Source organism: Mercenaria mercenaria, chromosome 18, assembly GCF_021730395.1.
Source record: "Mercenaria mercenaria strain notata chromosome 18, MADL_Memer_1, whole genome shotgun sequence".
Classification (NCBI taxonomy): domain Eukaryota; kingdom Metazoa; phylum Mollusca; class Bivalvia; order Venerida; family Veneridae; genus Mercenaria; species Mercenaria mercenaria.
This window is the reverse complement of record NC_069378.1, coordinates 11871568-11889591: the sequence shown is the minus strand read 5'-3', so window position 1 is coordinate 11889591 and position 18024 is coordinate 11871568. Positions and strand designations below refer to the sequence as shown.

Here is an 18024-nt window from a genome sequence, read left to right as displayed (position 1 = left end):
TCGGCATGTTTCAGGGCCTAGTGGTTCTCAACTTATAGATTGGAAACGGTTTTCCATGTTCTGGCCCCTGTGCCCTTGACCTTTGATTGAGTGACCCCAAAATCAATAGAGGCCATTAACTCTGCATGTCCAATGAAGTTTCAACATTCTAGACCAAGTGGTTCTGACGTTATTGATCAGAAATGGTTTTCCATGTTCAGGCCCCTGTCACATTGACCTTTGCTTGAGTGACCCCAAAATCAATAGGGGTCATCCACTCTGTAAGTCCTATCATTCTATGAAGTTGAAAGGTTCTGGGTCAAATGGTTCTCAGGTTATTGATCGAAAATAGTTTTCCATGTTCAGGCCCATGTGACCTTGACCTTTGATGGAGTTACCCCAAATCAGCAGGGTTGTCTACTCTATAAGCCCTACCACCCTATGAAGTTTGAAGGTTCTAGGTTAAATGGTTCTCCAGTTATTGATCGAAAATGAAGTGTGTCAGACTTGATGGACTGCCTGATGGACAAATGGACAGGGCAAAAACAGTATGTTTCCCCCAGTGGTGGGGAGACACAAATATCATTCTTTGAAAAACTTTGTCACACAGGTTTAGGTTTCGTAAGTAATAAATCAACATAACACATTATAATTTTATCTACTTTTATTGGGTAGAAGTTAATGTACAGTGTATGCAGCTGTTTCATGATTAACATCATATTAAATGTTTATTATCTACAAATATTACATATATTAGTAAATATACTATCACAAATAATACTTAATAGTTTTATCACAAAATGTTGTCATTTTGTTATATAAATACAATGCTGTGTTCTTAACTTTGAAATAAAAGATTAACAGTTATAAATAACTTAGTTACGTTATATACACAATACTACAACAGGTATTTTAAAAAATGTCAAAAAAATCTTGTAAGAAGTTTCTGAAGATATCTACAACTACACTTTACAAAAGTTATAAGTAAATAACAATTAACAATAAGAAAGAAAAAGGATTATCTACATACAAAGAAATAACAAAAAAAAATTGCACATTTCTATCAGCTGAATTCATTTGTCTGTGAAATGCTCATCAGGGTTATCCGAGGGTCGAAATTGTACGAAAAATGGACTCCTATGAGCGTACATATATTTGTAGCTTGGGTTGGCTATTGCAGGTATTTCTATGATACAAATACATGTAAGGTCATATAAGAATCCAAGAGAATTAGGGATTTTGCAAGCATTCCAGAGAGAAATATAATTTTGTTTAAGACATACACTGTACGAAAACTTGAATATGATAACAAACATCAAAGTCTTTGAATTCCAAAGTTTTCATCTCTTAAAATCTCTTTAATATTTATCTTGTTACTAATTTGAGATACAATATCTGATAACATACACATTTAAAATTCAATAACCAATATCTATTTTGGTATTATACTAAAAAAAAGTTGTGTTCAAAGTATAAGAAACTTCAATGTTGCTGTCATATTTGATTAATATTAATGACTAATATCTAAGAGGCATTGAGCTAAGGTAATAAGGTCACAAGTCGTGTTTGTCGCATTTTGATTGGTTGTCATGTGTCAGTCAACAGTAAAGACTGGACTGAATTTTGATTGGTTGAAATGTAACAGTCAACAGTTTTAAAAAAACTGGACTGATTTTGATTGGATATAATGTATCAGTCAACAGTGTAAACTGGACTGAAGTTTGGTTGAATACAAATGCTCAGGTGGATCCAAAACCCTGATTGGTTCAAGTCTGGATCTAAAAACACCTATCATTGGTACAACAGAAGTACCAAATATCATGTATTATGTATATCTCAACTGCGCTCTCATGATTTTTTGTTTCATATGAATGGTCGTAAGTGACAAACTCTTCTGAATTTTGAGATATTTCAGAGAGTTGTATTAGATGTTTGAGAAATGAATTCATGAACTCGAGTTAATTTGACCTGTAGGATCAAATTAACGAATTCGAAATAAGATTTAACTTGTAACATGGCACATAGAATATAATCAAGATGGTAAACTTTCACAATGCACCATAAACAATAAGTTCCGCCGAGCATGATTCTTCTCCGGAACTGTTAACGATTTTACACATATATTCACCGTCATCGTCTTCGCAGACATCTTTTATAATTAAAGAACATGTTCCGCTATCTGATTGTTGAATACAATGATGTTCATCTTTTGTTAAAAGTTCATCTTCAAAATACCAAGAAACTTTGGTGTTTTTGTCTGCGGTAAATTCCACATCAAATCTGACAACATCTCCCGGAAAAGCTTTAGAGTCTACCATTTCCTTTTTGAATACCGGAAGATGTTTAGTTCTTGAATCTTCTCCTCCATTTTGATTGGATGATGCAATACTTTTGCAATCGTTGCACACATTTACAGGACTCAATGTATTTTCCACATTTCCTGTATTGTTACCGTTTGACTTAACAAAGGCAGATTTATTTCCACTAGTCAAATTTAAGTTGATATCAACACTTTTTCCATTTAAGTTGGATTTTCTTTCCTTAATTTCAGTGTCTATATTCCGCTTGTCATTATTTTGACTGGTTTTATGTCCTTGATTTTGATTGGTTGATTCAAATTTTCCACCATTTTCATTGGTCATTACAATGTCTTCTTCAGCAGTGACCTTTAATGGAGTGGAAGCATTTATGACATCAGAGATAGTATTTTGTGAGCCCATGGATGATAAACTACTACTTGAACTAGATGACCCCGCACCAGAAGCAGACGACAAACTATCACCACCTGCTGAGCCCGGACTGGTACCTGGCTTCATTAATTTCTGAAGTGAATTCCTCATACGGCCCAAAGCACGGATAGCATTGCCAGTTTTCTGTTGGAAAAAAGATATACAAAAACCATCACCACAGTAGCAAAACAAAGCTAAAGCTATCACACTGAATCTAGCTCTATGAACACAGTCAAATTATACATTAGAGAACTTTCTTTACAAAATTTAATATTCAAAATTTTGAAAAAAATAAACAACTTATATATTTATTTATATCTTCAGTAAGAAACTTTACAATTTCAAATACCTTAAACAGTTTATACTCAGACATTATACATTTTAACCCTTACCATGCTGCCTTTGTGACCAGTTCAGATAATGATCAGCCTGCACATCCATGCAGTCTGATCATGATCTGCCCTGTTATCTATTCAGCCAGTATCTTTTTGGTAAACACCCCTTTTAACAGTTAATGGTACTGTCCAAATTGAAAGATGGACAAGTTCATTATAGAAATTTAGCAGGGTAAGGGTTAAAATAAAAAATTCCAGTCTTATCTGTAGGCAGACTTATGGGCAAGAATAAGCAGCAAATTGAGTCCATAATATGGTAACAGTTGTTTTAAAGCTATAGGAATATACTCAAAACAGACAGATATAGTGAATGCAGTGACTAAGAAATATTTTCAATGTGAAAATAGTGAATGCAGTGACTAAGAAATATTTTTAATGTCCAGATTTTTCATTTAATTATGAGTATTATCTATGCAAAATGCTTAAAACAGAAGCTATACAGAAAACACACTCAATTTCTTTTCTATGTGACAAAGTTTTGTAAAGTTTGTCTACTATATAGAATACCTATTCCCAGCAGACAGCCAAAATGGTGCACAATTTCTAAAAAGAATACATGCTGTGTAAAAGAGGCACAAACTCTATAAATAGATTCTGATAAAGCTGTCAATATACATACCTGCCACTTTCTGCGGGCCATGAATTTTTTCAGGTTCTTTGTATTTATTCGATGATTTTTCATACGGGCAGCATCGTTTGCGAGCCAAGGATGTTCCAGAGCTTGAAGACTAGTCATTCTTAGTCTGTGAAGTACAGAAATATTTTTATTTTAATCACAACCAAAGCTAAAAAATATTTGTCGAAAACTTCACTTTTGAAAATTGAATTTGCTGTTGTCCATATCAAAGACAATAATGTTTTTGTAACTACAATTTAATCAATGTGTATCTTTTCCGATTTAAATTATTGAAAATCAAATTAATATCATTTCCATAAGCAAATCTTTACTACTGCGAAAACATTAACATGTATTTCGTGGACACGAAATATTGTTGTTTTATCCAAAAAGACAGTTTCGTGGGGGAATGAATTTGTTGTTTTCAAATTATGAATATGAAATAAATGTGAAGTTATGTGTTTGTTGGGATTTAATATCATGGATTTACTAGACAAGAAATCCACAAAAAATAGTCCCTACGAAATGATAATGATTTCACAGTATTTTGCACCCTTATAGTCACAGTAGATGAAAAGCAGTCAGTTTTTCTTTACTATTAACATCCATAAATGTGAAAAAAAAATAATTATATGGTTTTTGTAAGTATTCAATGAAAACTCCCAATTATTTACAGTTAAGTCCATGTTTTAGATGAACTGCCATTTCTCTTCCATTTACTGGCTGAAATCCTGGCAGGCATATAGTACAATCTAATCCAGGTTTCTTTTGTACAAATTAAACTACACAATATATTTGTACTTGCATATCATTAATCTGTCATTATGGCTAAAACTTACTTTTTCTTTTTGACCAGTAATTTTTCAATAAAATCTTTCCCATCATGTGAGACACTATCAAATTCCTCCTCATCAAAATCAAATTCTCCCTGTGTAACATTCGAGAGAGTTTCAGCATCCGAGTCACCCATAAAGGGAGACAATCCTGTCAACCTGAAATAAACATTCTTCATAGTTCAAATACTGATCAATATGTGAACAGAAGTACCTTGTATATCTTTTCTACCTGTATTTACCAGACCTCTATACATACTCAATATTTCAAAACTTATTCTTCATTTTAGCCAGAACATTGGGTAATCTCAAATGTGATATTGAAAAGTTCTACTTTGTGACATGAATTAACAGGAGCTGTTTATAGTATATTCTTTGTTTATTACAAATCTGCGAATAAAACAGGTCCGAACGATCCACAATGATCTTTATAGTAAATGAACCTTTCCTTCATAACAACCTCCATATTACAGACAAACTTCAGTCTTCCTGGTGGTGTCTGCTATGCGGAGACAGATATATGGGTCAAAAGGTTTTATGTTTTGAAGATAGTGGAAACATTTAGGTGAACCAAATATTCAAATATTCTTGAGTAACAGTGTATAATTTGAAGATTTCAAGTATTTTATATAATGACTGAGGTAGAAGAACACTTACAGAACATAGCAGATGACTCCTATACTCCACATATCAGTTGTAAATCCTATCTCATCATAGTTCACTACCTCAGGGGCGATAAATTCTGGTGTTCCAAATAACACCCTCACACTTTCACCCTTGTTATAGTACCTACAAAAGTACAAAAGTTACTTTATACAGACAGGCAAGTTAGAGGTGGAAAGGTGATAAGCAAAATGCACAAGTTATCCAGGGTTATGAGTGGTATATAAACATATAAAAATACAAAATGTATATGGAAAAACAGCCGGAAACCACATTAATAGCACAAGTTAGTCCTGGTACTCGAGCAATCGCAAGTCAGCAATGTTTCAAGGTACAGTCAAACTGCACTGACTCACAGTGAATTTAAAATGGCCTTGGTGGCAGAGCATACTCCACTGTATTATCTTTATTTTTTAGTTTATTTACTATTTTACATGTTGGGTTTAAAGTCACACTAACTCAGTTTAGGTCATATTGTGATTTTTTTCCCATTTTTTGATGGAGGAGGAATACCCCAGGTGTGCCTCCACACATTGTTTAATCACCAACTTTCTGTAGGCCATCTTAATGGAAGCAAAGTTTTGAGCCAATATTATTGCTTGGGCAAGTGATTTGAAGTAACCTTAACATATACAACCAATCAAGAATGAAAAGTGATTCAGATTTCAGTTATTGTATTTACCTGGCTAAACCGAAGTCTATGATTTTAATTTTGTTGCTTTCATTTTTGATACACAAGATGTTTTCTGGTTTAAGATCAAGATGGAGTATATTTCGACCGTGCATGTAGTGGACTGCGTCACAGATTTGTCGCATAAACTGAATACAGTCTCTCTCTGTTAGCTCAAAGTCGTCGTCAATAACACGCTCAAACAATTCTCCACCTCCAATACTGAAAAGACAATAAAATATTAATGCTATTAAAAGAAGAGAAAATGAATTACCAGCAGATGCTCTTACAGAATAAAGAAGTGATTTAATATTTTACAAATACAAGTAAACACCATCTCTTGAAGTCACCTGGAGATAAGTTTTCTATGGTTCTGAGGTGTCTAAAATCTTGAACAGAAAGTTAGTTGCCAAACAATTTCTTTTTTGTTGTTTTGTTTTGTTAGGATTAAAGTCACATTAATAACTTTCAAGTTTAAATAGATGGATAATGTCTCCAGACATAATTTCAATGATTTTGGTAGAGCTATCAGCCTTCCTATCATGAAATGGGCATGAAATGTCACAATCATGACTGTGAACTAAAAGCCAAGTTAATGATGGCTTACTGTGAATTTTTTTATTTTCATTGGGGACTCATTTTTATGTGGGTTTCATGGTAAATCAAATCCCACTGAAAAAGTAAATTCCAATTAATGTAATGCACAAAATCTAAAATTCACAAATTATATCCCCGTGAAGAAAACACACAATTTTGACCAATATTTTGTACCCGAAAATTTAAATAATTTCACAGTAACTGAAACCCTTTCGAGTCCAAATCAAAAGAAGCTTAGGCCTACAACTGCAGACTTATAAGTCAATCATATTAATGAAAAAAGACCCCTAAATACGGTCTTTCTGATGAAGAGGAAATCTTGAAAGTTTGTTCATCAAGATACTGCACAAGACCCTTTTACAACAAGGCACCTTATCATGTGTCACATCTCATATTTTTCTTAAATAACATACTATTCCATGACTAGAATCATTTTCCTTGGAGCGTCAAACACGTCCCACATCTGGAGGATCTTTGTATGCTTCAGTTTGTTCATTATCTCAACTTCTAGATATAACTTCTTCTTCTCACTCTCCCGACATTTTATAACTTTTGCTGCCCAAATTTTTCCTGTAGATTTCTCTTCACATTTATAAACACTGCCAAATTTTCCCCTGTGAAATAGGATTGAAAATATCATAATAAATCATAAAGCTTTTGTCCATATATAAAATAATCTCTTTCTGTTCTGGGGGCTTTGTCCCTCTGTCCCTCTGGTCAGATCGCTCTGTATCTGTACTAGTAGAGGATGAATTTGGCGTCCTGGGTGGCTGCCTTAACGCTATGTAAAGCGCATTTGAAAGTGTTTATCATGAAAAGGGCTCTATAGATACGGTATAATAAACACTATGTACCGGTAGATTTAATTAAGGGGAGACTAATCAGACCTTATCACTATTGAAAGTGGAACAATAGTATTTCCTTTGCTACAGCGAAACATCATTTCTTAAAAACAAAAAAAGTTATCAAAATGATAATGTAAAATAAATACTAGCTTCATACCTAAACTAACAAAAAAGTAAACTAGGAAACAAATATTTTAGAGACAAAAGAGATAAGAAGAAAAGAAAAGTGATTCTTACTTCCCAACTTCCTGTAAGCAGTTGTAAAAGTTCTCAAACACACGGCCCGCTAAAACTGTCACTTCTCTATGTTCAAATGACACCTCATCTGTAATATTCACATCTCAGCTGTTAGAACTTTTACTAAACTAACAAAATTTTCAGATACCTTAGCACAAAATAATAGTAACCATTTTCAACACTGTAAAACATGTTAAATTTGTTCAATTTATATTTAGTTAGTTAGCTTTCTTATATTCATTTTTCAAAAAATGCTTTATTTTGCAAAGTCTTTGTAAAGTGTAACTTTGCAAAACTTTTTATGAATGACCTACTGATCAAATAGTATTCTGGAAAATAAGCTGTTATTTTTCACGAAAAAAAAACACCCCTAGCATTTTGAAATGATAAAATGAAACTTTTGTGAACTAACTTGTTTTACAGTAAAGTGTTACCACCATTTTGAGCTTAGATTTCACATAAGAAAAATAAATGCATACAAAATTACTATATTTCAAATGCCATTGACTAATTAATTAACCAATAAAATATGACTAGTTGGTGATCTAATACACAAACTGATGGCAAATTAAATTTTTTATGCAAAGTGAGCAATAAAAATACAAAAACAGTGTGTAACTTGTGCGTATTTTCTGTAAAAGTGTGCAGTGCCTTTCGCTTGTTAACATACACTCTGAAGTTCATGGTCTATTTGTACATGAAATGATGACACTCAAATGAAAGCATATGCAAAGAAATGTGTGTACCCCTGTGTTTCAAAGCAAATTAAAAAACATAATATTAAGGACAGGTCTTGTATTATTCTAATAAAATGTTCATTTTTAGGAAATCTGGACTATGACTTGTTGTATTCTAGAAACTATTTCTATCTATCTAAAGACTATAAACTTGTTGCTAAGTTTTCATTCCAGAATAGGGTCAAAACTACAAGATTCTAGGGAGGCATGCAGTTATGTGCAAATAGTAGTTGTACTGTTTATAAGATGTTATTCATAATGTTCAAATTCACTGTAAAACTCACTATTTGTGTTCAAATTATGGGACATTTGATAATATATTTTGTAAGAATAATTTTATTGTAAAATTAGTTCAAATAATTCAATAATGTTTGTATTTCGAAGTTCATGCAATTAACATGCCCAAATTTTAATCTAAACCAGTTTTTACTCTGTTCAAAATTGTACTGGAATATCCTCTCTAACTTTATGTTCCCACAACTCTTCTGTGAACCAACAACCTAGTAAACCAGAGCTGTCCTTAAAGACAGCCAATGCTCCACTATTCGAAATGTTGTCCCAGAAGCAGGAATATTACCCTAAATGCTAAAATATCTAAAGAGTTTCAATCCTGTATCTGCATTAGCTTTGGAGATAGCAACTTGCATGCAAAACTTTAACCAGGACTTTCTAAGTCTAAAAGTGGGGGAGGGGGGGGGGGGGTATAATTTGGCAACAACACATGCCAGAGTTATTGGACTTGACCCAGTGAGGTAGGTAATTGACCCTGAAAATGAACAAAAATAAGTTTCAAAGCTATCATGGCTTTAAATGATTGCTATAAATTATGTACATGCATGCAAAACTTTAATCAAGGTGTGACACCGATGCCAGAGTGAGTAGAATAGCTCGGACAATTCTCCGAATAGTCAAGCTAAAAAGGACCCCAAACCTACACCAACTTATCCAAAATCACCCTAACCAATATACCCAAAATATATCATACCAATTTCCTCTACTGTTAAGGAAGGTAATAGTACGTACATTCAATTTGTATAATGACTGTTTAATGCAAATATGATATCAAAGAATCTGTATAGTCACAAAAACAGGTAAAGTGTAAAATTGAATTAAAAAAATCTACATTTTGGAAAAAAATTCATGCAACTAAGTAAATTAAAGTATCAATAATACAAAAAGTCTGTAATTTTGATAGAAAGGGACAGTAGGATTATATATCATAAATGGAATGAAAGCAAATCTGTACCTGTCTGAAGCTTGCCTGCCTTTTCTAATTTGACAAAAAAATGAAAGAAAACTGAAATTTGATTATAAAGTAACAAGACCTACTTTAAAAACTCATCGAAAAGATATAAAGGTTTTCAAATTTCTACACCGCCACATAGCTGCAAGGTATATCCCCTCATTCCTGAATGAAGGGCGTTTCCAACCCCTATTACAGCTACATGGAATTATGAGTGAATTCAAAACCCAGCCTTTTTACTGATCTACAGTGTAGACAAGGAGGAATCCCCAGTCTCATTTTAGAACTTACACTAAAAATAGAAGGAAATCCCCAGCCTCATTTTGAAACCTACCTGGTGATAATGGTGAGACAATACCATACTCAGACATTGGTGTTAACAACTCGGAATTCTCGTGCGTAAATACATCTGTAATGTTAATCAAGGGTGGAGCACACATTAAGCAAACTGCAGGCAATACTAAATATATTTGCTATAGACCCAGTCATAAGTCTTTTACTAATAAAAACATGTGCCAGCAATCTTACACAATGGAAACCCTGTAAGAAATTGCAGTTACACAGTCGAGGTATACTGAATGCTAAAAGAAGAGCTGTGTAATGCACTAAAATGAAAATCGTATCAATGTATCTATTTGTGTTCTGATCAACTCATTGTGTGAAAGCACTTATGACTGGGTAAATACAGCGCTACATGTATCTAAATGGCTTGCAAACTGGGTACAACTGTGACATTACTAAAATTTTATGAAAAATCAACAAAGAACATTTTCTAACATTTAATAAATCAAATCACATGCTAAGCTTATGAAAGTTCTGCTACTAAAAAATTCTTCTTTTTTTTCTTTGTACCCAATATACAATAACTATCTTTCACCAACATTGGTGCTAAAACTCAACAACTCAAACATGTATAAACTTGAGTTATTGTGTTCTTGCAATGAAATGGCAACTCTTGTACATTGAAACCTCCAGGTATATGAAAACATTAAAGCTGACAGCAAGACTTTTATCCACACTGTTGTCTAGATAATATATGCAATTTCATCATAAAGTATGAAGTCTACAGACTGAACCCCATGTGTAAGATACCTGGAGGTTTCACTGTAAGTTCAATTTTCTATATGATACCATGAGCTTTAAAAATAAAACAAGGCCCATGAAGCACACTAATTCCTGTCTCAATATTCTATGGGTGTTTTTTTAAAAACATTTGGTGGATTTGCTTTTCTAAGTATTCTAAAACAATTTACTGGCATACCACAACAATAGTTTCTATATTTTTTGTCTTTACCAAGACTTTAAGTATTACAGAAATAAAAGCACTTGAATGCTTTTTATCTTCCAAGTTAAGATTAAAAACATCTTGAAGAAGGTCAAAGCATACAGTACTAACAAAGTACTAACAGAACAAAGAACTAACAGAATTTGAGACAGAAATTGCCATGTAGACTGTTACACTGACATTATTATATGTAGCTTGGTACAGACTGTACAAAATAGCTTCTATCTACTTGTAGTCTAGTGTGTAGTGTTCACAAATCTGTGGACTAGGCATATTTTTATGCAGTTTTCTATAATATAAAACTATTTTATACTTATGTAAGTGCATTTTTAACTTTCAAATATGATATAATATAATCTTTAAGATGAATGGTGATTACTCATAAAAATATTTTAGCAACAAAATGCCCCAAAACAATGTCATTTTTGCTGTTGACTTCATCAAAAAAAAATATAAGTGAGTACAATTCCTCACACTCATGTACTGCAAAGGGAGACAACCTGACTATAAACTTAACAGAGTTACGTATCATAACATAATTTCCTGATTAATTACTGGTAAGACAATTTGCTCACAAAATACCACAATGATCCTTTAATAAACTGACTGTATATTGAAGGTCTCCAAGCAATTTCTAAAATGAAAAACATCTGAGCCACGCCACGAGAAAACCAACATTGTGTGTTTGCGACCAGCATGGATCCAGACTAGCTTGCGCATCCGCGCAGTCTGGTCAGGATCCATGCTGTTCGCTAATGGTTTCTCTAGTTGCAATAGCATTTGAAAGTGAACAGCATGGATCCTGACCAGACTGCGCGGATGCACAGGCTGGTCTGGATCCATGCTGGTCGCAAAGCCACTATGTTGGTTTTCTCATGGCGTGGCTCATCTTAGAATATGACAGTTTAGTACTGTGCAGTAATAGGTATATTAAGAGAATGACATGTTATATTTTCCTGTATATCAGGCTTTGTTTCAGTGAGACAGTGATAATAGGTATCTAGCATCAAGAATTTAATTAGTGGATCTAAATTAAGAGGTAATGACATGCAACAGTTCAGAAACATTAAACAGTATTACTGATGCCAACTTATCTAAAAATAAACTGTAGAGTATTATTTTACATACCAATAGAATGACAAACTAAATATACAAAGCTGAACAATGCTCCCACACTTCAAACGCATGTAAGCTTGTGCAAGTACATTTTTGTACAAAGCACTACCCGTGTCTTTCCAGATTAAGCAAAAAAGAATTTCACCCCTATATTCTTGTAATGGATGCTTCTATCTCTTGTTTTGCAAACTTTCATTACAGAAAAAAGGGGTGAAATTGTGAAAATGCTAAAGCTTACAATATATATATAAAACAAATAATAAATTTCAAAAATGCACTCCTAATGATTTTTGATAAATGTAAGTGACCTTGACAATTGACCCTTACCATCTGATTCTGTACTTGGTAACCTCAGTAGAGCAGAAGGTCGTCTGTCACTGGTTACCGTGACGTCTGGGGTCATACAAGGTTTGCTGAGGCCATGTTTATTCTCAGCAAATACTCTGAAGAAATATGGTGTATGGGCCTGTAGTTTCTCTATCCTGCATGTGGTGCTCTATAAACAATATCAGAGAAGTTTTCATTGAAAATTCTGTAAACATATTTGTTGTTAATCAACTGTAAAAGTGTTTTGAATACCATATAGCTCTTTGTGCACTTGTACTCTACGAAAAGTCTGTAAAACGTCAATGTATCACCATGTTATCATTATATTATAGCAACCATCCGATACTCGGCATAATAAGTGAAAAAACACTTAATTCAGTATACTGCGCACTTACTTCAATTTATGGACAAGACTGAATATTATAATCATGTTCAACTGTGTCTTTAAATTATTCTAAAGAAAATTCATTAAAATTCATATCAAAATAACTGCTTAAGTTATTCTGAGGTAGATACGAATAAATCAAATGTCCTGTAACGACACAACCATAACTATAAATATTGCCTTCTCATCAAACATACCACACATTTTGATGTCACAAGTGTCCACTCCTGTTCTTCAGCGTCACACATTTCAACACGATAATTTGTGATCGGACACCCGCCGTCGTAAGCTGGTCCATACCATGATAAAGTGGCCGCGTATAAACCAACTTCACTGACCCATGGTTGGCCGACTGGTGCATCTGGTACATCTATAAATAGACAATAATATAATACATTGTCTTTAAAATGATAAAATAATTAAGACTTCTACTGAGATTATTCTATGTCACAAAAAAGATATTATTCATAGAGGATTGCCTTTAAAGACCCATATCTAATATAAGATATAATATATACATATAGACACACTAGCATAAACTTAAAAACTTTAAAACTGTTATTGCCAGTCTATTTAGCAAGGTAGTGAAAGCGCTGATCAGTTCCACAGATTGTGTGGTCCAGGCAAGGCTTAAGTTCTCTGTGACAACTTGCTAAAAGATACTGTCTGGAGTCATGATGTCCTCCATCTCTGATTCATGAAAAGAAGATGGCAGCTACTTGTACGGTACTAGTACTGAATCCAGCAACACTTGTACTGCCGGCCATAACATAACTGAAATACTGTCGAAAACTGGCACTAAACCCAAACAAGAACAGAAAGCATGCTGTTATCAAAATTCAGGAAAAAGAAATGTAAATTTACCTTCTACAGTGAGAGAGGCAAAGGCTACGTCAGCTCCGAGTCTGTTTTCAACTTTGATGTCAAATCTGCCACTGTCCTCGGGCTGGATGTCAACAATTGTCAATGTACTAAAACAATCACTGGTCTCTATTTTCATTCTCTTATCTGAAATATCAATTGCTGATAATGAACTCCACTATATTCTTTAGCTTATATATAAGAAAAACGTAAGCTTTCTAAACTATATTCCATATCAAAACCATATAATAAGGAAATTCTGATTCCCAAACTAGGAGCTATTGGTGTTTTTAATTCACTTTATGTAATTAAACTTCTTAAACTTTTAAATTTTTGACATTCATGACACAGCTGAAATATGCCCCAACTGTCCAAATCTTTGCTGGCATTATAAAACCTGACTCAATCTCTTGCTTTCCCTGTTCAACTGACCTAATGTTGCAGAACTTATGCAGTTTCATTATGATTGACAGTCCACAGTTTTTTAGCATTTGACAAGCATTCTTTATATTAACCCTTACCATGCTAAATTTCTATAATGAGCTTGTCCATCTTTCAGTTAACTGTTTAAAGGGGTGAATACCAAAAAGATACTGACTGAATGGCAAACAGTGCAGAATATGATCAGACTGCATGGATGTGCAGGCTGATCATGATCTACACTGGTCACAAAGGCAGAATCAATTGTGTCCAGCATAATAAGGGTTAAATTAGAAATTATGACATAATAAATACATTTGTAATGATTAATTTTCTGGCTGCAGTGTAATATAACTTTGTTGAACTATGAAGAATACCCTTTTATTAAAAGAACTACAAGCAGAATTTTACAAATTGTTAAAATTACCCACTGGAAAGCTCTCTGAGATATTTCATGACATACCTGCTTGAAGTTCTTGTTTTCCTCGAGACCAGGTCACAGTGCCTGGTGGCACTGATGCGTAAGATGCTTTGAACTCGATCGTACCTCCCCGCAATATACAGAATTCGGCAGGACTGATGTTGTAGATTTTGGGCGGGGTAGCTGTTGGAGAAAATGGTTCTTCTATTGTATCGGCTGTATTTTCTGGTGTAGCTGGCCTGTCTGAAAAACAAAATGTATCGGTAAAATTTTATAAATATTCATCCATAAGACAAATTTTTCTTTAAAATATCTCTACCTGCATTAACATAGACTACTGCTGAAGACATCTGTAGGCTTCAAACTTCAATTCCTTTCACGTACGTTCACACAGCTACTGCAATGCAACTTAACTTTTACAATACTAGAAATAATTTTAGTTTGTGAGAATAAAAATGGTACAGTAACTGTTGTCATTTCATAATTCAAGATTATTCATTTTTAAAACTTTGGAAAACATTTAGAATATCAAGGTGTAGAGGCAAATCTGAAAAAAGCAATATTTAGACTGGTTTTGTAGTTTTGCAGAAAAAACAACAACAACCACCAATCAGATTCCAGTGTTTTCAGACTGGTATTCAAACTCAAATTTTATAAACTTGGTTCTGTGATACTTTCAGACTGGTCCTCAAACTCAAATTTTATAAACTTGGTTCTGTGATACTTTCAGACTGGTCCTCAAACTCAACTTATATAAACTTAGTTCTGTGATACTTTCAGACTGGTCCTCCAACTCAAATTCTATAAAATTGGTTCTGTGATACTTTCAGACTAGTCCTCAAACTCAAGTGTTATAAACTGGGTTCTGCAATACTTTCAGACTGGTCCTCAAACTCAAATTTTATAAATTGGTTCTGTGATACTTTCAGACTGGTCCTCAAACTCAAATGTTATAAACTCGTTTCTGAAATACTTTTAAACTGGTATTCAATCTAAAATTTTGTGATCTTTTATATATAAATGAGTGTACCTTCAACAGTAACACTACACGATGTTTTTGCAGTTCCTGCCGTATTTTGAGCAGTACATGTATATTCTCCCTCATCCTCCGAGAAAGCCTCGGCAATCACCAACTTTGCTCTATCATCACTGTAGGACATGCGGAAAAACTTGGATTGCTGAAAAACACAAACACATTAATATACATCACAATCAAAAAAAGCTGACAGAAATGTATATTAAAGCTCTTTGTAGCTGGACATCTGTCATTTGTGTGTTTGCTACATACATATAACAAAGCCATAAATAAGACTGAAACAAAACTAATGAAGTATATACAATAAATTCACATTATGAATCATTATTATGTGGCATAAATCACCTTGTTATGAATACCAAAAACTTCAGATTCAGTTATACATGTATTTAATATTTCAAAAAATTCAAAATTCCAGCATAAAAAAATAGAAACATCTAAATTATTCACTTTTTTGCAATTCTCATATCTTAATAAATACATTTTTATTCAAACTGCACCCTTTTCAGTTGAATGCAGTAGTGTGTCACTTTACACCATAATTATAATAAATTGTATGTCAAACTGAACATAAAGTGACATTATCCATTAGCAATGCTATATGAAACCCTGCCTACACATAACAGGTTTTACTACTCGTTATCATATTTTACAATTTTATAACCAAGCTGTACTTTCACCAAATGATGTCCTTAAAAAATGTGTCTAATATTATCTGCATAATATAAAATAGAAAATCATCAGAAAATTCTCAAAATTTGTAACAATTAAAAAATAAAGCTTGAACTGATCAATCAAAATTAAAAATTTTAATTGATTAATGTAATACTGAATATTCTGCTTAAAATATTAACAAAAAAACTGGGTAAGAAACTACTTACCTTGATTTCTTTATCATTCATGGACCAGCTTAAGTCTGGTTTTGGTGTTCCAGTGACCAGACATTCCAAAACTACTTCGCTTCCATATTCAACTGACTGGTTCTCCAAATTTTCCTTTATTTCTGGTTTTATATCCATTACTAATTGTTTTGACTGTGACAGTCTTCTTGCAACTGGTTTTATAATATCCACAGCAGATTCCTTAGAGTTTTGTCTTTCAGGTCTTGTTAGAACACTTCTAAATTCTACAAGCTGTGGTTCTGATTTTACACTTTTTGGTTTCACTACTGGTAATTCCAATTCCGTTCTATCAGAACTTTTAAAGTCACTTTTAACTGGTATTTCTACCCGAGTTTTAGAAACTATATCAAATTCTTCTTTCTGTTTAGGTGATGGAATTTCAAATTCCTTTTTCTGTTTAGGTGTAATAACACCTTTATCTATGCTTTTACTTCTCACATTTACCACTAATTCCGCTCTTTGTTTTTGAATGCTCTTTTTTTCAAAGCTGCTATCACTTAACTGGTCAGTTCTTGTATCTGCTTTTATATTTTTAGGTTCACTGATAACAGATGCAGATACAGTTTCATTTTTCTTCTTTAGAACATTTCTAAAATCTAGTTGTGACAGTGTGTGATCAGCAGGTTTATCTGACTTGTAGTTTCTATCAGTCACTCTTTTATCAGCATGTTCTTGTCTTGGTTTAAGCACGTTTCTAAAATCTGATTGTGCCACTGATGAATTTTCCTCAAATTTTTTCAAGGCTTGATTTATCTTTGAACCTTTATGACTTTCATGAGTTTTTGCACTAGAAGGTGCAGGTTTGCTTATATCTTCTTCAAAAACTTGCCGTTTATGAGACAAACCTTTGTGAGAATCATTAGATTCGTATTCCTTTTTATCTGTTGCATTCACATACTTTTTTGAATGTCCGTTTAAGTCTCCAACACCAGAATCCTTACTTGAATGTTTCTGTTTCAAAACTCCACGGAAGTCGACTTGATTTACTCCCCCTTTCTTTTCAATAATTGGTTCTCTTAATTTTTCTTGACTTTTTGGAGCTAACAAGCTGGACTGGGTACCACTGGCTTGTTTAATATTCACAGACTGTATAAATTTACTGGCACTATTCAAGTCTTTTTCTACTGGCCGTTTTTGTAAACAACTGGTACTGGAACTGGGATTTACAATACTAATTTCCACTGGATTTCTATTCAGTGGTGCACTAACTTGTCTTTTGACAACAACTTCATTAACTGACTCTTTAACTTGGAACGGTTCACTGTTTCTTTTTAGAGCAGAATGAGTGCCATGGAATGGTTCATTGTTTATTTCATAATTTGACTGTGCACCATGGAACTGTTCACCATTAGTTTTAAAATTTATTTGTGTACAATGGACTGGTTCACTGTTTGTTTTCACAGCAAATTGAGGTTGGAAATATTCACTATCTAGTGATGAAATGTCAGAACTTTCAGATCCAGTCCCATTATGTTTCAAAGAATGGTCTCTTTGAGATCTGTAATGAATATAATATTTAAGGTTATGTAACAACAAATGTTGAGTTATCAATGAATGCAACTTCAGTTATCTATACTCAAGAAGTGAACTCCTTTTACTCAAATTAGTTGAAAAATACTGAAATTAAACTGCTTCCTTCATTCTATGTATATGTATTTAAGGTTATTTACAGACAATAACATGTGACCATATTAGTAAAACATCCAGAAGGGAAATTAGTTGTTCCG

At 33.3% G+C, this 18024-nt stretch overlaps 1 protein-coding gene across 1 annotated transcript in view; it reads right to left on the bottom strand.

Moving 5' to 3' along the window:
- Positions 1 to 625: 625 nt before the first annotated feature.
- Positions 626 to 18024, bottom strand: part of LOC123537955 (titin-like) — a 402126-nt gene continuing 384727 nt past the window's right edge. Inside the window, exons 259-273 of the mRNA XM_053530681.1 lie at positions 16277 to 17795; positions 15390 to 15537; positions 14402 to 14602; positions 13522 to 13665; positions 12855 to 13027; positions 12273 to 12441; positions 9879 to 9953; positions 9548 to 9571; positions 7565 to 7652; positions 6896 to 7096; positions 5898 to 6107; positions 5210 to 5341; positions 4559 to 4711; positions 3723 to 3846; positions 626 to 2852 (exon numbers count right to left, since the gene is read on the bottom strand). Coding sequence (XP_053386656.1) covers positions 2028 to 2852; positions 3723 to 3846; positions 4559 to 4711; positions 5210 to 5341; positions 5898 to 6107; positions 6896 to 7096; positions 7565 to 7652; positions 9548 to 9571; positions 9879 to 9953; positions 12273 to 12441; positions 12855 to 13027; positions 13522 to 13665; positions 14402 to 14602; positions 15390 to 15537; positions 16277 to 17795 — 4186 coding nt within the window. The 3' untranslated portion in view covers positions 626 to 2027. The remainder of the gene's footprint in view (positions 2853 to 3722; positions 3847 to 4558; positions 4712 to 5209; positions 5342 to 5897; positions 6108 to 6895; positions 7097 to 7564; positions 7653 to 9547; positions 9572 to 9878; positions 9954 to 12272; positions 12442 to 12854; positions 13028 to 13521; positions 13666 to 14401; positions 14603 to 15389; positions 15538 to 16276; positions 17796 to 18024) is intronic.